At 44.2% G+C, this 20,767-nt stretch overlaps 2 protein-coding genes across 5 annotated transcripts in view; one reads left to right on the top strand and one right to left on the bottom strand.

Annotated features, from left to right (window-relative positions):
- The window catches only part of AMPD3 (adenosine monophosphate deaminase 3), a 44,133-nt gene extending 34,708 nt beyond the window's left edge, over positions 1-9,425 (top strand). For 3 of the 4 annotated variants that reach the window (XM_046685501.1, XM_046685500.1, XM_046685499.1), the window contains exons 11-16: positions 2,512-2,675; positions 3,802-3,922; positions 4,313-4,426; positions 5,037-5,210; positions 6,823-6,933; positions 8,003-9,425. In XM_046685501.1, the coding sequence (XP_046541457.1) occupies positions 2,512-2,675; positions 3,802-3,922; positions 4,313-4,426; positions 5,037-5,210; positions 6,823-6,933; positions 8,003-8,179 (861 nt within the window). In that variant the 3' untranslated portion in view covers positions 8,180-9,425. The remainder of the gene's footprint in view (positions 1-2,511; positions 2,676-3,801; positions 3,923-4,312; positions 4,427-5,036; positions 5,211-6,822; positions 6,934-8,002) is intronic. The other variant, XM_046685502.1, reaches the window with a different exon arrangement.
- Positions 9,426-11,262: 1,837 nt separating this feature from the next.
- The window catches only part of RNF141 (ring finger protein 141), a 42,735-nt gene continuing 33,230 nt past the window's right edge, over positions 11,263-20,767 (bottom strand). The window contains exon 6 of the mRNA XM_046637524.1: positions 11,263-14,373. Within this exon, the coding sequence (XP_046493480.1) occupies positions 14,223-14,373 (151 nt within the window). The 3' untranslated portion in view covers positions 11,263-14,222. The remainder of the gene's footprint in view (positions 14,374-20,767) is intronic.

Raw genomic sequence — 20,767 nt, 5'->3', positions numbered from 1 at the left:
CGAAAGCCTGGGTCTGGCTCTCAGCGACGCCGAGCAGCCTCGGGTCTTCAGAAATGCAGACATGCCAGCGCTCCTGCTTTTGCCTAGAAGCAATGGTCCTCACACCTTTTTTGGTTAAGTAGACAAGCCCCACAAAATATATTTATCTGGTTAGTTATGGGAGAGGGAGAGAAGGGGTGGAGGACTTAACCAGAAAGGGCATGGGGTCGGGGCAGGTGGTGGTTCCTCCCTCTGGGTGCCCGGAATACAGGGGGCTGCAGACAGGGAGAAGCAAGTCCAGTTCCCCGTGGAGGTTATGGGGACAATTTCTGACAGGGGGGAGGCAGGGAAGATTCCAGAAGGCTAGGGGTGTGGGGATGGGCTGATTGAGTCTGTGTGTGTGTTTGGGGGCTGCCAGGAAAGTGTTTGGATGGGCCAAGGGACACCACTGAATTTATGTTCTAGACAAACACCATTCTGGCTGTTGTGTGGAGAAAGGCCTGAAACAGAGGTAGCTGGAGGTGGGGGATAGGGGCAGGGTGAGAGTCAGAGCTCCTGCTCCAGCGATGGAGATGGATGATGCAGCAGGAACAGCTCACATTTATTTGAGCGTTTGCTGCCAGCCCCAATGAGCCACGCCGTGACATGCTCTCCTTCAGCCTCACAGTCACCCCACTTCACACCGTTTGGTTGGTGTTCATAATAAGCAGAATTATTATGTGCTTGCTGTGTGTTAGGCCCTGTGTTCAGCGGTCCCCATGGAGTGTCGCATTTAATCCTCACAGAGCACTATGAAGTGACTAGCTCCAATTTACACACGAGGAAATTAAAACTGAGAGCTCACAAAGCTAAAGAGTGGCAGAACTGGAATTCATACTCAGGCAGCCTGACTCCAGAGCAGGGGTCATTGTCGTCACACTATACTGCTTCCCAAGTAAGAAAAGTGAGAAGTATACACCTGGCAGGCCAGGGACTCTGGGCGTGGTGGGTGTGGCATGGCGGGGCCTGGGCGGACCCTGACAGGGAGCAAGAAGGAAGAGAGCAGGCTGCCCCCCAGCACCGCAGAGAGCGGATGGCGCACCCTGCAGAGGTCACTGCCAACAGCAAGCAGGGGACGAGCAGACTTGGGGAGGAGGGAGAGTTGGTGTTTGGCCATATTTTGTGCTCGAGGCCAGTGAGAGGTCCAGTTTGAGGCCCTGCGTCAGCTGGATACAGAGCTCAGGAGAGGGGCTGACATTACCCCCAGGCCAAGGCCCCGAGGGTCCAGGTGAGGCAGGAGCTAGTGAGCGCAGAGCAGAGCTCAGGTCTCCCCAAGCCCCCCAGCCCCATCCAGGCTGTGCTGAGAGCTGTGGTGACCACCCTGTTGTTTCCTTTGACACATATGGCTCTGTGACAGGGAAGACTGTCAAGACCCTTGGTCCCTTGCTCCTCTGGGCCCTTACTGCCCATATAGGAATGGGAGAGACTGGCAGACCCGGCCAGGGCCTAGGCTTGGGCTGGAGCCCCCCAGTTTGGGCCAGCGTGGAGCGAGGTGGACAGTGTTTCAGAGGCCCCTCCCAAAGCACTGCTGTGGCTGAGTAACAGGAGGGAGATGTGTTTGCAAAACTGCCCCCACGTGCTTGGCTGAGAGGCTGTGTCCTTTGTCGGTACATTCGTGGTCAGGGCCTGACCCCTGGGAGCAGGTGACTGGGAAGCCTGTGACTAGGGTGGGGCCCCTGGGGGCGTGGACTGCGCCCCAGCTGAGTTGTCACTGCAGTGGAAGGGTGCGAGTCTCCTGAGCTCCTCTGACCAGGGAAGAGGCAGGGAGCAAAGGTGCCTCCCTCCTGGGAATCAGGGCTCAGCCTTCCAAGGGACCCTCTTGGATGGGGCTTGCCTTGGCCTGTTTGTGAGGCATCCGGGCTGGTTTCTCGTGACCACACCTGGGACATGCCCTGGGGCATGCCCTGGGGCATCCTCCACCTACAGCCCCAGAGAGGCCCTACCCTGAGCCCATTTAGTGTCAGAGCCCGGATATCTCACTTGGGCAACTCCTTAACGGCGTTGGCCTTGGTTTGCTCACAGCCAACCCCTCCCTCTCAGGGTCACTCTAAGTATTAAATTGTGTGGTCAGTGCTTCAGGCAGGGTCTGACTACAGTAGGTGCTGGGAAATGCCTGGCCCTTTCCCCCTCACATCTGTTACTACTGCTGTTAATGGCAGTGGCTGCTGGCTCCCTTGCCATGCTGGCCTCCTTTCTGGTGCAGCAGAGGGATGGGTGGTGGGTATGGCCGCCTCACTGTTCACCTGGCCCGGTCTGAGTGTCCCCTCACCATCGCCACTCCCATGCAGGGGCTTGACACTCTCCTGTCTGGCCTCCTGGGTACCTTCAGGAGCCCTGGAAGGACAGGCTGTGGCATCGTGCCCACTCCCCATCCCTGGAGGAATGTGGCCTCAGCAGACCACGGGGTCCCCAGCTGAGGTGTGAAGCTGAGACTCCAAGGCCTTTGGCAGCTCATCTGCCTTGACTTGATGCAGGACCCCTCCTCCCGCCCAGGTGACGGGGTTCGACAGCGTGGATGACGAGTCCAAGCACAGCGAGCACATGTTCTCGGAAAAGAGCCCCAGCCCAGACGTCTGGACCAGTGAGCAGAACCCGCCCTACAGCTACTACCTCTACTACATGTATGCCAACATCATGGTGCTCAACAACCTCCGCAGGTGCGTGAGCTCGCCACCCTCCCCCACGCCGCACACCTCAAACCCAGGGATACAGCCCAGCGCACGGCACAGGGCCCGTGTCCACAGGGCCACATACACATGCAGGCATGTCCTCTACAACACAGCACCATCCTACATACAGTGCAGCCAAACCCCATGCCTGACCACACACGTGTCCACACACACCCACCAACACCTACATGCGTACCTGTCCATCCCTGCTGATACAGACGGGCTGTGCCAACACACACGCGTGTTCACCACCACACTCACAGTGTTCACACGTGCATTTATTCGTGCAACAAATTACTGCACCTGCTGTGTGACAGGCACTGTCCGAGGCACTGGGCATATAATAGGGAACAAAACAAATCTGTGCCCTCATGGAACTACATCCCATAGTGTCACATGCACAGGCTTCCACCAAAGCACACACACATGTGACACACATGGCAGGTGTCAGGGCCCCGGGTGGCAGGACGCTGAGCCTTTCGCTCCCCTGCTTGTGCCTCTAGCATACCTCCCGCCCCTGCTGGGCCTGGGTGGGCCTCATAGCTCAGCCTCCGCCAACGCTGGTTTGTGGGAGTGGAGGTTTTGAATGGGCCATGATGGCAAGAAGAGGGCCTGGTGTTGGGGTGGGGGTGGGGGCAGTCCTGGGCTGAGCAGGGAGATGGGGGCTCTAGTTCTGGCTCTGCCACTGACCTGCGCAGTGGATTCTAACGTCTGACTCCACTCGCTGGGTTTGCCCATTTTTGTAACAGAGGTTGGACTTGATGGTTTCTCACGGCTTTCCCTGCTCTGAAGGTCTGTGAGTCTGGGCCACAAGGCCTGGTGCAGAGGGGAGGGACGGGAGTCAACGGAGGACAGGGCAGGCTCTCTTTCTACCACTCGCCCCCTCTCTGTTCCCCAGAGATGGTGGCTCTTGGTGCTGAGGAGCTCTGGGCCTGGGCCTCTGCATTTTGGAGGGGTAGTTTCCAGGGTGCCCTGTGTCAGCTGTGCTGACCCTGTTGTGGGTGACTGTCTCCCCTGGAGTAGGCCTGAGCTGGGAGTGCAGGCCTTAGGCCTGCGGGCCCTGGGCAGGGTGGACCAGGGGTCCTTGCTGACCAGAGCCTCGCTTCTCCTGCAGGGAACGAGGCCTGAGCACCTTCCTGTTCCGGCCGCACTGTGGGGAGGCTGGCTCCATAACCCACCTGGTGTCTGCGTTCCTGACTGCTGACAACATTTCCCATGGGCTGCTCCTCAAGAAGGTAACCAGGCCCCTCATGGCCCTGCCCGGGGCTCCCCTGGGGAGAAATGAGATCGCCTGTCCACCCCTCTGGCCAGTGATGCTAAAAGCATCAGGACCTTTTTCTGGGCTGGCCTGTCTGTAGTCATCTTGGTTTCATATTTAATTATGAAAGCAATGTAATCAAACACAACACAATTTGGATTTTTCAAAACTGGAGAAATGGGAAAAAAAAAACCCTACTGATATTAATAGAAACAGCCATTATTAGCATTTTAGTATTTATAATTCTCTTTTTTACCAGAGCATATTTCTAATGGGCTTATTACCATAATGACCACAGATTCTTGGTGGCTGCTTTGTCCCTTAACTTTCCATAACATCCATTTTTCTGTGCTGTAACGTAATACAGTGTCTGTGCTCCTCGTTGGAAAGGCTGTTGGAAGGCGGCCCGCCACTTGGATGGTCTGAATTGATTCAGCCAATCTCCACTTGTTGGACAGACTCCATCGAACTTTTCACTCGTGTAAATAATGCTACCATGAGCTTGGTGCATTCGGTCTTCTCCATAGTTTGGATCGCTTCCATAGGAACGGTGTTTGGTCAAACTCCTCCTGTCCTGGTCCCTGTGACGTCTAATCTGTGACACATTTCTGTGTAGGGCGGGTGCTACATCAGAAAACCACTCCAGCCCAGTCAGGTCTGCCCCTTCCCATCTCCTAGGAGCCGGGGTGTTTACAACCTCAACCTGAATGTTTGCAGTCAAAGCAACAAAACAGCAAACCTGGACTGACGAGTTGGGGGTCAGCGTCGGGGAGGGGAGCTGAGTACATAGGCTGGGGGTCAGCCCAGGGCCTTGCAGCTGCCCTTCCCACCCTGAGCTGTGCCCTGAGCCTGGAGCCAAGAGGGAGCACTGCCTACAGTGGGCAGGAGGGACGGGCGTGTGAGGTGGGGATGCGGTGGACGTAGAGGTGGGGAAGGCGGGGTGGGTCGGGCGTCCTGGCTTTGGGGGACTCGGGTTTGGTTAGCGACTGGCACAGACACTGCCCAGAGGTTGCTTTCCACTGATGACTGCTTCTCCTCCCCTCCCTCCCATCTCTGGCACCTGTCACCTGAGATTGGTGTTTGTTTTGCAGAGTCCCGTGTTGCAGTATCTCTACTATCTGGCTCAGATCCCCATTGCCATGTCTCCTCTTAGCAACAACAGTCTGTTTCTCGAATATTCCAAAAACCCCCTGAGGGAATTCCTGCACAAGGGCCTGCATGTCTCTCTCTCCACTGATGACCCCATGCAGTTCCATTACACGAAGGTGAGGACTCAGGTGCCCCAGCAGCCACCAGTCCTGGCCTCTCCTCTCAGTGAGCGCGTGGCTCGGTTCTGCTTTCACAGGGGGAGGGGCGGGGAGGGGGAGGTTGGTGGCCTAGTGAAGACAAGAAGCTCCTGGTGAGGGAAAAGTGTTCTTTCCAGGAGCCCTGTCTTTGGGGCCCTTGAATGCTTGAGGCCACCATTTCATTTCTTTGCTTTTCCCTATTTTCCCTTTCTTTGACATTTACTAGCTCTGTGATGTTGGTAAAGTTACTTGACCTCTCTGTATCTTATTCCTCTTCATGTGTAAAATAGGGATAAAATTGTCTCTACATCTACATTGTGGGATTTATTAAGATAATGAATCAAAGAGTCGAATATAGTGTCTGCATATAGCATGTATTCAAAATGTTAGCTGCCATTTTTATTAATACTGTCATTACTCTTAGACTTTGGATCTCTGGGGAAAAAGAGAAGGGAAAAGCGAGATCATTGTGTGGGGACTAGCCATCTTTCTGCCTAGCACATTTTGGTGGTATTGCTAAGACCAGCCACTGATTAGTAACAATAGAAATGCCAGAGGCTTCTAGAGCAAATTCTCCAAGCTTTTGGTCCCAGGACCCCTTTTACTGGAGGCACTGAGAGTGTAGTTGTTTACATGGGTTATATCTACTGATATTTCACTGTGTTAGAAACTAATGAGAAACTGAAAAATATTAACTCGTTTAAAAATAACATTAATAAACCTATTAAATGTTAACATAAGTGGTTTTTCTGAAAAATAACCATATTCCCCCAAACAAAAATGGCATTGTTTTAAATTTTTGCAAATCTCTTTAGTGTCTGGTTTAATAGAAAAAAGCTGGATTCTCCTCTCTGCTCCTGCAGTCAGTCTGTGATAGATTATTTTATTAAAGTGTATGAAGAAACTCTTGCCTCACAAAGACGCATCGTCGGAAAGGGATGACCTTTCAAAAGGCCTTGCGGACGCCCAGGGGTCTTTGGACCAGTGTGAGAACCGCTGCTCTAGGGCACCGAGGCGATGGGTGCAGAAGAGCTAACGGAAGGGCTTGCGAGTCATGTCGGACAATTCACATCCCAGAAGACACAGTGAAGCGCAGCTCAAACCCAGATCCTCGTAGGGTTAAACTGTCTTACACTTGATCATTCTCATTCTTATTTAATGTTCCGCCTCTGCTCTTAGTACTTTACTCAGATTCCCTTTTATTTTTGGACAATCTTAAGAAAATGATGTGTTACATGAAAAGCGAAGCTATAGAGAAGGTACTAAAAATGTGCAAGACCTGCAAGATTGCCACAGGAGAGCAGAGGCTGGCATCCCCATGCCTGGCACAGGGTTTCGAACGTGTGCGGGTCAACAAATAAATGTGTAGGTCTTCTTTGATACATCTCTCTGTGGAAATCTAAGATTGCACACAAAAAACATCTTAGGAGTTCATAATTTAAGGGGGGATGTTGTTTTGGTTACCCAGGTGCCAGACAGTAAAGATGAATGAAATCTGCAATGCCTGTCCGATGTTTCTAGCTTTGGAAATATGTGAAGACTTGAAATGGCTATTCTGCCATCTAATATGTTTACTTTTGGGGGAATCTAGGAAGCACTTATGGAAGAATATGCAATTGCAGCCCAAGTGTGGAAGCTGAGCACGTGTGACCTCTGCGAAATTGCCAGGAACAGCGTGCTGCAGAGCGGCCTCTCGCATCAGGTACGTGTGTGACGGCGCTGCCCTCCTTCCCCCGTGCTTTCAGCATGTGTACGGTGAATGCCTGCTGTGTGCCAGGCACTTTCTAGGCACTGGGATCAGTGATGAACAGAACAAGCAGGGTCTCTGTCACACTGAAACTCATATTCTAGGGGAGGATCCTGGGGAGACTCTTGAATCCTCATGGCTGCTCTGTCACCCTTTTCAAACCTCTGCTCAAATGTCACCTCCTCAGAGAGGCCTTCCCTGATCACCCATTCTACACTAGACACACACTTGCCATCATTCTCCATCCCTTGTTTTTCTTCATAACGTTTATTACCACTGACACTGTGATATGTAGTTATGCATTTTCCTGTCTTTTCTTCTAGAATGTAAGGGTAGAGATTGTTTTGTTCAGCACTATGCCTAGAATAGTCCCTGGCACACAGCAGGCACTCACTATTTCTTGAATAGGTGAATAGTACCGAGACTGAATTAAAATACTCTAGGGATGGGACCTGGATATCAGTCTTTTTTTTTTTTTTTACAGTTCCCTAGTTGATTCTGATTGAGCCAGAGTTGAGAACCATTGCTTTAGATGGTGTCTTAGGTCCCTGGGTGCCTCCCCTGGGGGCTGTCATTGGTACAGGAAGAGGGCTGCATCAGTGCTACTCTTGTTGGGTGCTGATGCAGAGAAGAGTTACAGGCTCGAGATTCAATTTGTGCAAACTTTGGACTGGCCCTCCCCCGAAACACCTGTGTGCCCTGGGTAGCTCTCTGGAGGGACTTCTTTGAGTCTCGAGGCCTCCACTTTGCCTTCCTCATTGCCAGCAGCTCTTGCAGTTCTTATCTTTCCTTTCTGATCAAGAAAAGCACAGTCAGAAATGTCGGGAATGAATGGGGCTGTCAGGGTGACATCCTTGAGGACACGGAGGCCAGGAGGATCTTATGAGAGCCTTGTGGGGAAAGATACACATCAGCTTCAGGGGGGAGTATTCTGATTTGGTGTGGCTAATATCAAAGATGACGTGCGGATATAGAAAGTGAATCTAAGGTATATGGTTTCATTTGTCTTTCTCTTGGTCTGCAGGAAAAGCAAAGGTTTCTGGGACAAAATTATTATAAAGAAGGACCTGAAGGAAATGATATTCGAAAGACAAATGTTGCTCAGATCCGGATGGCGTTCCGATACGAGACCTTATGCAATGAACTCAGCTTCCTGTCTGATGCCATGAAATCAGAAGAGATCACAGCCCTGACCAAATAGGTCCAGCACTGGACATGCAATTTAGCTTCTGGTTTAATTCCAAGTCTGCTGTGATTAACAGTGGTCAAGATACCAAATTAGGACTTCCCACGGAGAGGACGCCTCTGAAGAACTTTCCAACTAGTGATTTTGGTTGCACTGTTCACTTTAAGATATAACGTGCCCACTTCTGTTGATATTTCTGAGTAATAGACGGTGACTCCTCCTTGGAGATCTGGGAGCTGGACACTTGTCTGTACTCCTTCCTGATTTTCCAAATATTTCTCTTGAAACCGCTAGTGCTTGCATCCTTGGGGCCAGGATCTTCCATGGTCCAATGCCCACTGACGTGAGGTCTGTGTGGTTTTCTGCCATAGTCCTCCATTGGCCCTGCAGGCTAGTTGGTAGTTGTTTATTTCAGCCTCTGGCTGGCTGGTTGCCTTAAACAAAATCAATTTCAGAGCTCCCTTTCATAAAGGAGCTACTTTGAGAGAATTAAAATAGAAAACTTCCTTCTTGACAATTTGTGTTTTTTATGACTTTCTTAAAGTTTTATTTAGCCCTCCTCCCTCCTTTCTATTTAGGAAGCCAAATGTGCACATTGAAACAATCACTCCTATCTTTGTCTTTGTTTCCTCATCTGAAAAGTGAGGGTTGGGACTAGACGAGTGGTTTTCGAACAATGTTCTGTCAACGCCCCTCCAGGACCACTTTAGGGTCGGGGAGGGCGGGCTGTGGGGAGTGAGGTTCTGGGTGCTTCCTCAAAGCGACTTTGTTTCATCAGTTTGACATTGGAGTTTCTACATATTTTCCTTTGAACTAAGGACTTGGAAAAGCACAGGACTAGATGATCCGTGTTCCTCTTGGCTCAAATATTCTATGACGGCAGCCCAATTATTACTTCACTTATGAAGACCCAGGGCCAGAGAAGTGAAACGTAAACGTGCTTAAGGTCACACAGCTAATAAGTAATAGGACTAGAACCAGGTTTCTCTACTGCTAATCCAGGCCTTGCCCCACTCTTCCATTAGGCCTCACAAATGGTAGAATTTTTATCACTGTAACCTAGTGCATTTTTTTTTAAGGTGAAATCTCTCCCTTACCTAACACGCAGACTTCTTCAGAAGATATAAGTGGTCCCAGAAGCCAGGTAGAAAGCATTTTTTAAGATCGATCTGAATTTAAGTTTTACCAATGTACTCTTCATCTGTGTGACTAGTGCCTGGTACATAGTAGGTGCTCAATAAATGTATATTGAATAACTGAAGGAATTTCTCTTTTGGCAACTTTTTAAGGATATGTACTCCTAGTACTTAACAAGCTGCTCAAGGACCTTCCTGTCTATTTCTGTGGGCAAATGAGACTATGGGAAGTCCTTCTGAATCATTAGAGTTAGAAGAACCCTATTTTTGCCTGTGAAAATGCTTATCTGACTTTAGATTGTCTTGTCCTATGACTTTATAATGCTCGTTCCCTCCACTGGTCAACTCAGCATATGGAACAATAAATGTCTTTTTACTAGGCAAACATACATGCTATCTTACAGCTAATCATGAAATTGAATGAAAACCCAGCATTTATCTTAGGCATTCATTATTTTTGAAAAGCCACTATTTGTATACATTTGTCCTAACATAGCAAGTATCATAGTTTTTCATTGTCATTTTATCTGTATCAAGTATTCGTTTTTAATTATTAAATAAAGTCTGTTAGGACTGTGACTCAATGATTTCAAAGTAATACTATTTAAAGCAAGTGTTTAAGTTTTTTACATTAAGAAAAGATTGGGCATCCTGAAGAGCTATCAATAATAACTTGTAATTTATCTTTTACTAAGACTCAGACATGAATGACATTCACTAGGAAAACTCAAAATTTTCAAACTGGAGCTCACCAGAGCCTGAAAGTGAACCTTTGCTATCTTTTCCCCTTCCCTCTGCCCCGTTACAGTTCGTGAGCAAGCCATACACATTCATTTCCTATTCCATGGGCGCTACTCTAGTCTGTTCAGCCCACCCTTGCTGGATTTTACCTGTCCTGCAAACTTTTCAGACACCTTTTTCTATAGCACTCTGCACTTTGATTACATCATTGTACCTAATTGGCCTTTTCGGGGGGGTGAATCCCTCCCTACTTTCTTTTGTGTTTGCAGTTGGAGTCAAAGGCAATTGTATACTGGCCTGCATTTCTAAGAGAACGGTTCTTGAGGCATGTTATCCCTTACTCTAAAAGGCTCAAGTTCACGGTATGTGTTCCTTCACACTGCACTGCGGAACGATCAATGTCACTGCTCTCTGCCACAGGAAACCAAGTCACAGCTCCTGGGTTGGTGCTCACCAAGCCTGTCTCGGGTCTTCACTTCCTCTTACCTTGGGTGAAAGCATATCCCTCTGGCTTTCTCTTTACTTGTTTGAGTGCTGAATTGGGGAAGCAATGCTCATCCTTTTCTGGGTTTGAAGACTCAACTGAAGGTGCTATGTTGGTAATACCCCTGAGTATTCTATACCTGAAACTATGACTGATAGAAAGACCAAGTGTAACTACCTGCAGTAAAAGGAACGCTAAGTAGACAAATACAGTTCCCTGGAAATTTTTATACCCTCAACCTCTAAATAAATATTTTATTAGAAAGAGAGAGGATGCCAGAGAGTAGGACTATAAACAGCCTCAAGTATCAAAATACATCTCTGAGGAGGCTTCTATGTCCTTTGATACCAAAATGGGTATTTCTCCACGATGACACACATCAGTAAATTGAATGACAAACTGCCACTCCTTATGAATGGCTTTCCTCTTCTCAGCACTAGTCTCTAACATGCTTCCCTAATTATATTCTTTTAATGGAAATGATTTTATAAAGCAAACATCAAAACTACTTTTTATCGATTATTTTACTGATTGGAGTATTTTATCGATTATTTTTACTGTCCATTAGGGTAAAAAGACATGAAAACAGATGAAAGTCTGTTGTCGCTTGTTTCTATTATATTGTCATTGTGTTGCCTATCGTAAATGCGGGTGACTCGCTGATTTCCCTAATCTCCAAGTAGTTTTCTTATTTCTAGATAGACAAAGTAAGCTTGACTTAATGAAGAAAAAACCAGTTAAATTCTTCGGACTGCCTTTTAATGGATCCAACTTGCCAATGTTAAAAATCACTGAACCGGGAGATATTTTTAAGCAGACTTATTTCCCAGACATATATTAGGTGCCAGGAAATCGATCCAATTTGAAATGAATTTTAAAACATAGCACACAAACATCACAACCCCCAGAGCACAATACAAAATAGTCCTTCAAGGAATGTAAACATTTAGTAGATAAGAATGTGAAACTACACGATAAGAAAGAAATCTCTTCAATTAGCTAAAATTTACTTGCTAAAGATTATTTATTGCACAATATATCAGTTTGTCCTAAGAATAAAACAGATACTATTATTCTCAACTTCTAAATTCAGTACATAGTCAAATCCATTTTCTCAAACTAAAGTTCTATATAGCATTATAAATCCTTTGTTACTGAGTTAGGATAGGGAAAACTTTATAACTTATAAAACAAATTCCTTAGAGTTCATGAAACCATTTCACAAATCCTAGAAGGCACACATTATATTTCCTATCATAGTAAGTTCATTTAAGTACTTCATATTAAAAAAAGATAAAGCTGTACAGAATACAAAAAGTGTACATTTCATCCATTAAACAAATTTACAACTTTTATAATTAGTTGTTACAGTAGAACATTCCTAACATTCACATCTAAAGAATTATCGCTCAGTTTAATGGAGTGAGCAAAAAACTGTGCTCATTTATTTGAGAAGGCTAATAAAAACGTTCCATATTTCACAGTAGATCAGTTAGTATCTTGGAGTTCATACTGGAAAATAAGAAGGTTTGGGCAATATCACGTCACTGGGCTCACTGTTAAATAATTCCTTGAAAGGTGAAGGATTCTGGGGAATAAAATCATTGGTTCTACCTGGAAAGATCCCAAAATCTGTAAAGCAACTTTGTTCATTTTCAGAGACATTCTTAAATTAGGCAATCTGAATTAGACTCAGCAAGTCTAATCCAAAAAGACACTTAAAAATCTTGGAGCTGGAAAAGATCTCAGAGGATCACCTATCACAAGGTTTTCCAAATATATTCCATGGAAGACTAAGAAGCCACGGAGGAGATTCAGGGTTCTGGACGTTTGACTTGTTTAATTAAAAAAATTTTTATTTTGAAAAACAAATAATTTAGAAAAGGTCCCATCATACAACTTGTGTTACTGACCAAATTATATTATACTGGATTATCATCAATGCATTAATACATATTTTCATTGGTTGACTTTATAATATTTAGTTATTACAGTATATAAACTTTATATAAAGAAGTTTGTGTTAATGAAATATGACTTTTATATAGTGGGATAGGGTGTGTGTGTAGGGATTCTGAGTAAGATTTTACTTGAAAAAGAAAAAGGTTCTACTGCTGAAATAAAGTGTGAAAACCATAGGTAAAGACTCAGTTTCTGAAGCAGGAACCTACAAACCAGAGAAAGGGACTTTCTCAAGGTCACACAACCTGATGGAGCCCCCAGTACTCTGCTTGCACAAACCACCACAGTGAGTGTTTAGCTATTTGCTACTGAGCTGCCCCCATCATGAATGTCAACCAATTAGTTATCAGTGTTTTGGGGGTAAAATCAAGCTACCTTTGGTCAGACATTTCTCCTAGAAATGAATTACTTAATTTGCATGCCTATTAAAATTCTAGTATCCAAAAGTTCTGCCACCAATAAGCAACAAGTTAAATGGTGTACTTTGGTACTTTGGGAAATAGTAGTATTTGCAACTTACCAATAATAAGTCAGAAAAGTGACATGGAATGTTAACATACTTTTTAAAGGAGACATCAGGCCCTAGTTTTATTATATACTGAAATGTTAATGTTTAGCATAAAACAAAAATTTTACATTGTAAGCAAAATTTTAAAAAAATGGTTCAAGAGCCAACTGAACATCTAATTCCATTATAACTATACTCTTTCAGAGTATTTCAAAGGAAGTACAGTGAAACAGTAAGAAAGTCAAATTATCTCCTAATTTTCAAAGGTGTTTTATGAACATATGGTTAAAAGGCTACATCCTATTTTCTTCTCTCTTAATCTAAGAAATTTGAGGACTTTGAGACTTCGGAAAGATGCCTTCAAGTTAAGAAAAGAAAAGCACCATAAACCAATATTGAATGATTTATAATTTGGAAATATGAAATTTATGATCTGTGATTGAGAAAAATTTCCTTCTGAAACTCCAAGATGCATGAGTATTATCAAAAGCTATTTAGAACAATTTCCCAGCTGTGGGAAAGCATTTCCAGAACAGCCGAGAAGATTCCCCAGTAGATATCTATTTACAAGACAAAGTCACGCCCAACTTTATAGTCCTTACCAAAATTATACAACATGAAAAAAAAAGAGTTTTAAGTAAAAAAACATGTAGTTCCAAAACACATTGCTAAAGTTATGAAATAATTATGGATCATTTCAAGTAAAAATTATTAAAGGAGCAATAACTAACCACAAGGGGGCATACATACTCCTTCGATTCCAGCAGAAAGACTAATTTAAGTAGTAACATGCACGTTGATATATTCTACATTTTCAGTCATTTAAAATTTTCTCTCAGATGGCTACAATTTTTTAACATTCAAGGTTTATTTTAAACCTAACTAAATAGATTCCAGAATACTCCTGGCCTGAAAAATATTAGCATTTCAGAAGCCTCTGGAAATGTTGCTGTTACCTCAGCGAAGGATTCAAGAGCAATTAGTTCTAATATATATTAGAACAGATAAATAACAGAAAAATATGGCCTAAAATAGTAGCAAATTTTAGTTGACCATAAATGGAAGACATAGAAAGTTTATCAAAAGAAAGGGGGGAAATTTTCAGAAGAGCGAAAATAAGAGTGGGGAAAATTGATTTCTTTGTCTGTGCCACAACATCCCTGTGTTCTTCCCTCGCGACCAGAGTGTTTACAGCCCACAGTAGCAGCAGAACGCTTCACCCCAAGGTCATGGCCTGTGGGGCTGGCCTGCCTCATCAGCCATGTTAAGAATATAGTTAGCCATATCATCTTCAGTGGGTGCATCTGACACTACCCAAGATTCATTTGCTCCAGTCATCTGTAGGCGACAAATAGGGCAATTCCTGTGTCGATCACTCCTATTAGAGAAGTCAAAGAACAGTTTGTTTCTTTTTCTTCTTTTTAAAAAACTGGTTTGTTTAAAAAGTAATACATGTACATATTTGTTTTAAAACGTAAACAGCATAAAAGTATACAGTGAAAATAAATCTCTCCCTCCCACTCAATCTTTAATTCTTATCCCCAGGGTAACAACTGTTACCAGTTTCTCACATATTCTACACACAGATTAAAGCATGATCAAGCTGGTGTGCGGATTTACATCGCTGCTCTTTTTACTTGTCCATGTATCTTGTAGGACATTACGTTAGAACTGTCTAGTCTTTTTAAGCATCCACTGTGTGGACACGCCATGATTCACTTAACCAGTCTCCCATAGATGGCCATTTAGGTTTTTCCCGTCTTTTGCTGCTACAAACAACAGAATGGAAGCATTCAAGGTTTCAAATAAAGGATGAACTTTACATACAGATAATTTTTGTGACAGGCAAAGAACTTACATATTGTAGCTTAAGTAAGGCTATGTTTTCCAAAGGGATTTTTGGTCTTGTCAAACATTATTTTGGGAAATTTCAAAAATACCATATTTGAGCCAGAAACATGTCATACAGGGAAAATATTTTTCTCTTCATCTCTCAGTGAAATCTGAGACCAAAGTAATTAAATTATATCAATTGCTCTTTGGCTTTTGTGCAAAAATTTAGAAATCTGTTCCATAAACTAAATATGAAAGCTAGAGCTGGCACATATTATTCAGGTTCATTTCTGGTTCCTCAAGCTATTTTACAAGATAATTATGTGTGCTCTTCTGTGTACAAAAGTCACAATTTTAAAACAGTCAACTTCTGCTTCTGGCCAACAGGAACCAAATTTATCTTCCCACTTAAAACAACTAAAATGCAGGACAAAATATAGTCAGGTGCCACATAACGACATTTTAGCCAATGACAGACCACATGCACAACAGTGGTCCCATAAGATTAGCACTATGTGATTAGCATATTAGGGGTGGAGCAGGCTGTACTGTCTAGGGTTGTGTAAGTACAGTCCATGATGTCCACATGACAAAATCACTTAACAACGCGTTTCTCAGAATGTAGCCCTGTTGTTAAGTGATGAATGATTGTATATGAAACAATGGTTTTCAACACTGGACATCAGATGACAAAGGACAATAATCCTTGAGAGATGAGAAGCAAAAGAAGGTTAGTCCTAAAATTGCCCCAGCCTTCTGCCTTGAGAATTTCCAGGCTGCAGAGCAAGCAGGGGAAACCTAGATGAAGCCTGGCAGACACCCTGACCTGAAGAGACAGAGAGCTGAGACTCTCAGGAGGCCAAGGCAGCTAGAGTTCACAGGGCAGACTAATGGAGAGGAGAAAGCTGCACATACGGAGAATTCTGGAATCTACTGAAAGTCCCCCAGAGTATATTCAGCAGAGTAATGGCCAGTGCATGCATATGAGGAAACACTGGAGGCTGAGGAATGATCCAAAAGGATTTGAGGGAACAGTACCTAAAGCTCACACAGGGCCTGGGATATTGCCTGTTCCAACCAGCCAGACTAGAAAACCTCATAATTCGCAGAGCATTGAGTAGAGTACTCTGAAGGGTCTTGCCTCATTAGCAGGGCATAATTAGGTCTAAACTAAACACAGCCCTGGTCCTGTCTAACAAACCATAAAACCAAGACTCAAAAGGATCAAACTGTCTCCAAGTAACTATATTCCAGAACAAAGCTCAAGAATATTTATAGGAATACAAAAATATCCAGTACCCAAAAAGGTAAAAATCACAATTGGCACCCAATCAGGAACTACCAGGCATACAAAGAAGCAGAAAAATACAACCCAAAATGAAGAGAAAAATCAATGAAAACCAACCCAGAACTGAGAGGAGTTCAAGGTGGTGGCATAGAAAGACTCTGAACTCACCTCTTCCCATGGAGACAAGAAATTTACAGCTACATATGGAATAATTTTCCTCTGAAAAGGACCCAAGAACTGGACAACAGTGCCTCTCAAAAGAATAAAAGAGACACATAGAGAAGGGTAGGAGAGACAGAGACTCAGTCTTGCTCAGCACCCCACCCCGGGTGTGGTGTCCCACAATCGGGAAGGGATCTCCACAAAATATGAACTTTCTCCCAAGGAAAGAAGGGACTGTGCCATGTATCAGGCACCTCAACCCCCAGGTCTGACGCCAGAAAGATGAGCCCCTCAAATGTCTGGTTTTGAAAATCAACAGGGATTAAGTCCAGGGTAAATATGGAAATGTAGGGAGTGGAGAACTCACTCTTAAAGGGCTTGCATGTAGACCTACTTGTCCTAAGATTCAGTGCAAAAGCAACAGTTTGCAAAGTGCCAAGACCATAAGAGAGAGACCCACTTACTAATACTAAAATGGCTGCTGGAGAGGCAGGAACCTATAGTTCTCTGGGGATGGAAACACTGGCAGGTGCCTTCCCTCTAGCTTGCAAGCACCGGTGGGTGTGCTCTGTGCCCCATCCAGCCCACACAGCAGCTCTGCCACAACCGGGATGCGTGAGTGTACCATGCCTAACCTCCCAGCAACCAGACTGGCCAAGAGCCCTGCACCCTGCCAACTCTGTGCAGTAATGGGCCACAACGGGGCTGGGGGAATAGCTTGCACCCAGCTCTCACATGTGGCAGCTGTGCTACAACCAGGCAGGGCAAGTGCCCTGAGCCCTGCCCACCCCACACTGCAGCCACACCACAACCACAGCAGATGAGTGCTTTGCGTCCTGCCCTCACTGTGCAGCAGCCACAACCCTGCACACAGGCTGCATGAGGGACACCCCTTAAGAGCCTGGCTCTGGAGGCCAGGGGAGATTGCACTTCTGGGCCCCATGGATCATCTCCTACACAAAACCAATCCTTCAAGACTGGGAGAGGTAGCTGTTTTGCCTATTACATATAGACAAATACAGAGAGTCAGGCAAAATAAGGAGACAAAAGAATGTGTTCCAAACCAAAAAACAAGACAGATCCCCAGAAAAAGACCTTAACGAAATGGAGATAAGCAACTCACCTGACAAAGAATTCAAAGCAATGGTTGTAAAGATGCTCACTGAACTCAGGAAAAGAATGGATGAACACAGTGAGAACTTCAACAAAGAGACAGAAAATATAGGAACGTACTAATCAGAAGGTATAAATGAACTGAAAAACACACTAGAGGGGTTCAACAACAGAATGGATGAAGTCGAATCAGGAATCAGTGAACTGGAAGACAAGGCAACGGATCTCACCCAGGCACAGCAGCAAAATGAAAAGAGAATTAAAAAAGTGAGGATACTTAAGGAATCTCTTGGACAACATCAAGTGGAATAATATTCACATTATAGCAGCCTCAGAAAGAGAAGAGAGAGAGAAAAGGTCAGAAAAAGTACTGAAGAAACAGTGGCTGAAAACTTCTCAAATCTGGGGAAAGAAACAGACATCCAGATCCAGGAAGCACAGGCTTCAAATATATGAACCCAAAGAGACCCACACCAAGACACATTATAATTAAAACGGTAAAAGTTAAGAATAAAGAGAATCTTAAAAGCAGCTAGAGGAAAGCAATTTATTATGTACAAGGGAAACCCCATAAGGCTATTAGCAGATTTTTCAGCAGAAACTTTACAAGCCAGAAGGAAGTGACATGACATGTTCAAATTGCTGAAAGGAAAAAATTTCCAACCAAAAATTCTCTACCCAGCAAGGCTATCATTCAGAATTGAAGGAGAGATTAAGAGTTTCCCAGAGAAGCAAAAGCTAAAGGAGTTCATTAACACTAAACTGGCCTTACAAGAAATGTTAAAGGGGCTTCTCTAAGCTGAAAGACTAACTCATAATAAGAAAACATACAAAAGTAATAATCTTACTGGAAAAGGTAAATTTATACTAAAGGTAGTGGATCAGTCACTTATAAAGCAAGTATGAAGGTCAAAAGTAGTAAAATTACAATAATTAGTTAAGGGACGCATAAAATAAAAAGATGTAAAATGTGCCATCGAAAACAAAATGGGGGCAGATGTCAGCATCATGGCAGAGTGAGTTCTCACGTGATCTCTCCCCTCCACGATACAACGAAAAAGACATTCATACTCCAACAGAGGACATCCATGCAACTCAAAAGACGTCTGTGAGACCCAAGCAGCTATATGTTGGAGGGCAGAGAGGCTGGAGCCCCCCTTGGAGGAGGTGGATGGGGTCAGAGAAAACATTTGCTCCCTCCCGAAAAGACTGCAATCCAGGACTGCAGGTGGCCTCTGAGAGGGAAGGAAGGGAAGAGGGAGTGCTAGTTAGCAGGAACATCAAAGATCCCTGAGGTCCCTCACAGCCTAGTGAAAAGCCTCCTACTGAGGTGATAGCTATTGTGGGGGTGACTTCATCAAGCCAACACCCCAGGAGGGCAGATAGTGAGGGCAGAACAAGTAAGCCCACAAGAGCACACAGAAGAAAGCATCCCCACCCTCACTCCCAGCACTGGCTCCAGGACCTGGGATCCTCGTGGAACACAGAGGGCTCAGAATACGCATCTCTTGACCCACACCCAGTGGGCGATATGTAGTAATGTCAATCAACAATACCAGGATGCAGAAAAACAGAGCCATGCCCTAAAGCAGTATCAAAAATTATATTAAATCTCCAGACCAGAGGGAAAATGACAAGTACCCAGAAATCAGTCCTGAAGTCACAGAAATATGTAATCTAAATGACAGAGAATTAAAAATAGCTATCATCAAAAAACTCAACGAGTTAAAAAGAGAATGTAGAGAAACAAATCAATGAGTTTACGAGCTACTTCACAAAAGAGATGGAAACTAAAAGAAGAACCAGTAAGAAATATTGGAGATGAAAGATACAATGGAAGAGATAAAACAAAATATGGATTTCCTGAATGCTTGAGTGGACATCATAGAGGAGTGAATCAGCATAACAGAGGACAGACGTATTGAAATGCTGCAGATAGAGAAGGAGAGAGAACTAAGACTAAAATGAAATGCAGAAAGTCTCAGAAATATCTGACTCAATTAGGAAATGCAACATAAAAATTATAGGTATTCCCAATGGAGAAGAGGAGAATGGAGCAGAAAGCTTGTTCAAAGAAATAATAGCGGAGAACTTCCTGAACCTGGGGAAGGAGATGGAAATCCACGTGAAATAGGCCAGTAGATCTCCTAAATATCTCAATGTAAAAAGACCTACTGCAAGGCATATAGTAGTGAAACTGGAAAAGTGAATGACAAAGAAAAAACACTAAGGGCAGCAAGGCAGAAGAAAATAACCTACAAAGGAACCCCTATCAGGCTTTCAATGGATTTCTCTGCAGAAACCTTACAGGCTAGGAGAGACCAGAATGACATATCCACATCTTTGAAGGACAAAAACTTTCAGCTAAGAATACTCTACCCAGCGAAAGTATCCTTTAGATATGATGGAGGAATAAAAACTTTCCCAGATAAACAGAAGTTAAGGGAGTTTGTAGCCACAAGATTGCCCACCCCCCAAGAAATCCTCAAGAAGGCCCTCATACCTGAAAAAAAAAAGGAGAAAGGGGTTAGAAAGCACGGAGTAAGAACATAAATAGATAAAATGAGAAAATTGTAGATATACATCAGAACAGGTTAGCAAATACTAGAGTATAATATTAAAGATAAAGGGAAGGAAAACACCAAAAACAAATATAATCTTGTCATTTTAACCACAAACTCACAACACAAGAGGGAATAAATGTGACAAAAACAACATAGAAGGGGAAGAGGAAGGGCACTGAATCGGTTTGGTCTAAGGAAATAAGAGGCATCAGAAACGGACTATCTTATCTAAGATATTTTGCATAGAAACCCCATGGTAACCACTAAGCAAAAAAGCAGAACAGAAACACAAATAATATATAAGGAGAAAACAAAGAAACCCAACATAAAAAAAACTACATAACTCAATTGGTAGATCGAAACACAAGAAACAAAGGAAATACAGGAGAACCGGAAAATGAGTGATAAAATGACAGCAATTATCCCTTATATATTGATAATCACCCTAAATGTAAATGGATTGAATTCTCTGATAAAAAGACACAGAGTGGCGAGATGGATTAAAGAACAAGACCCAACAATATGCTGCCTCCAGGAAACCCATCTCAGCTCCAACGACAAACACAGGCTCAGAGTAAAGGGATGGAAGATGATACTCCAAGCTAATGGCAAACAAAAGAAAGTAGGTGTTGCAGTACTTATAGCAGAAAAAGTAGACTTCAAGATAAGACAGGTAAAGAGAGACAAAGAGGGGTAATATACAATGATCAAAGGGACATTCCACCAAGAAGACATAACACTTACAAATACCTATGCACCCAACACAGGATCACCAAAGTACATAAAGCAACTACTAACAAACCTTAAAGGAG

Source organism: Equus quagga, chromosome 14 (assembly GCF_021613505.1).
Source record: "Equus quagga isolate Etosha38 chromosome 14, UCLA_HA_Equagga_1.0, whole genome shotgun sequence".
In the NCBI taxonomy this organism is placed as follows: Eukaryota; Metazoa; Chordata; class Mammalia; order Perissodactyla; family Equidae; genus Equus; species Equus quagga.
The sequence above is the reverse complement of the archived record's forward strand: the minus strand, read 5'-3'. Positions and strand labels throughout refer to the sequence as shown.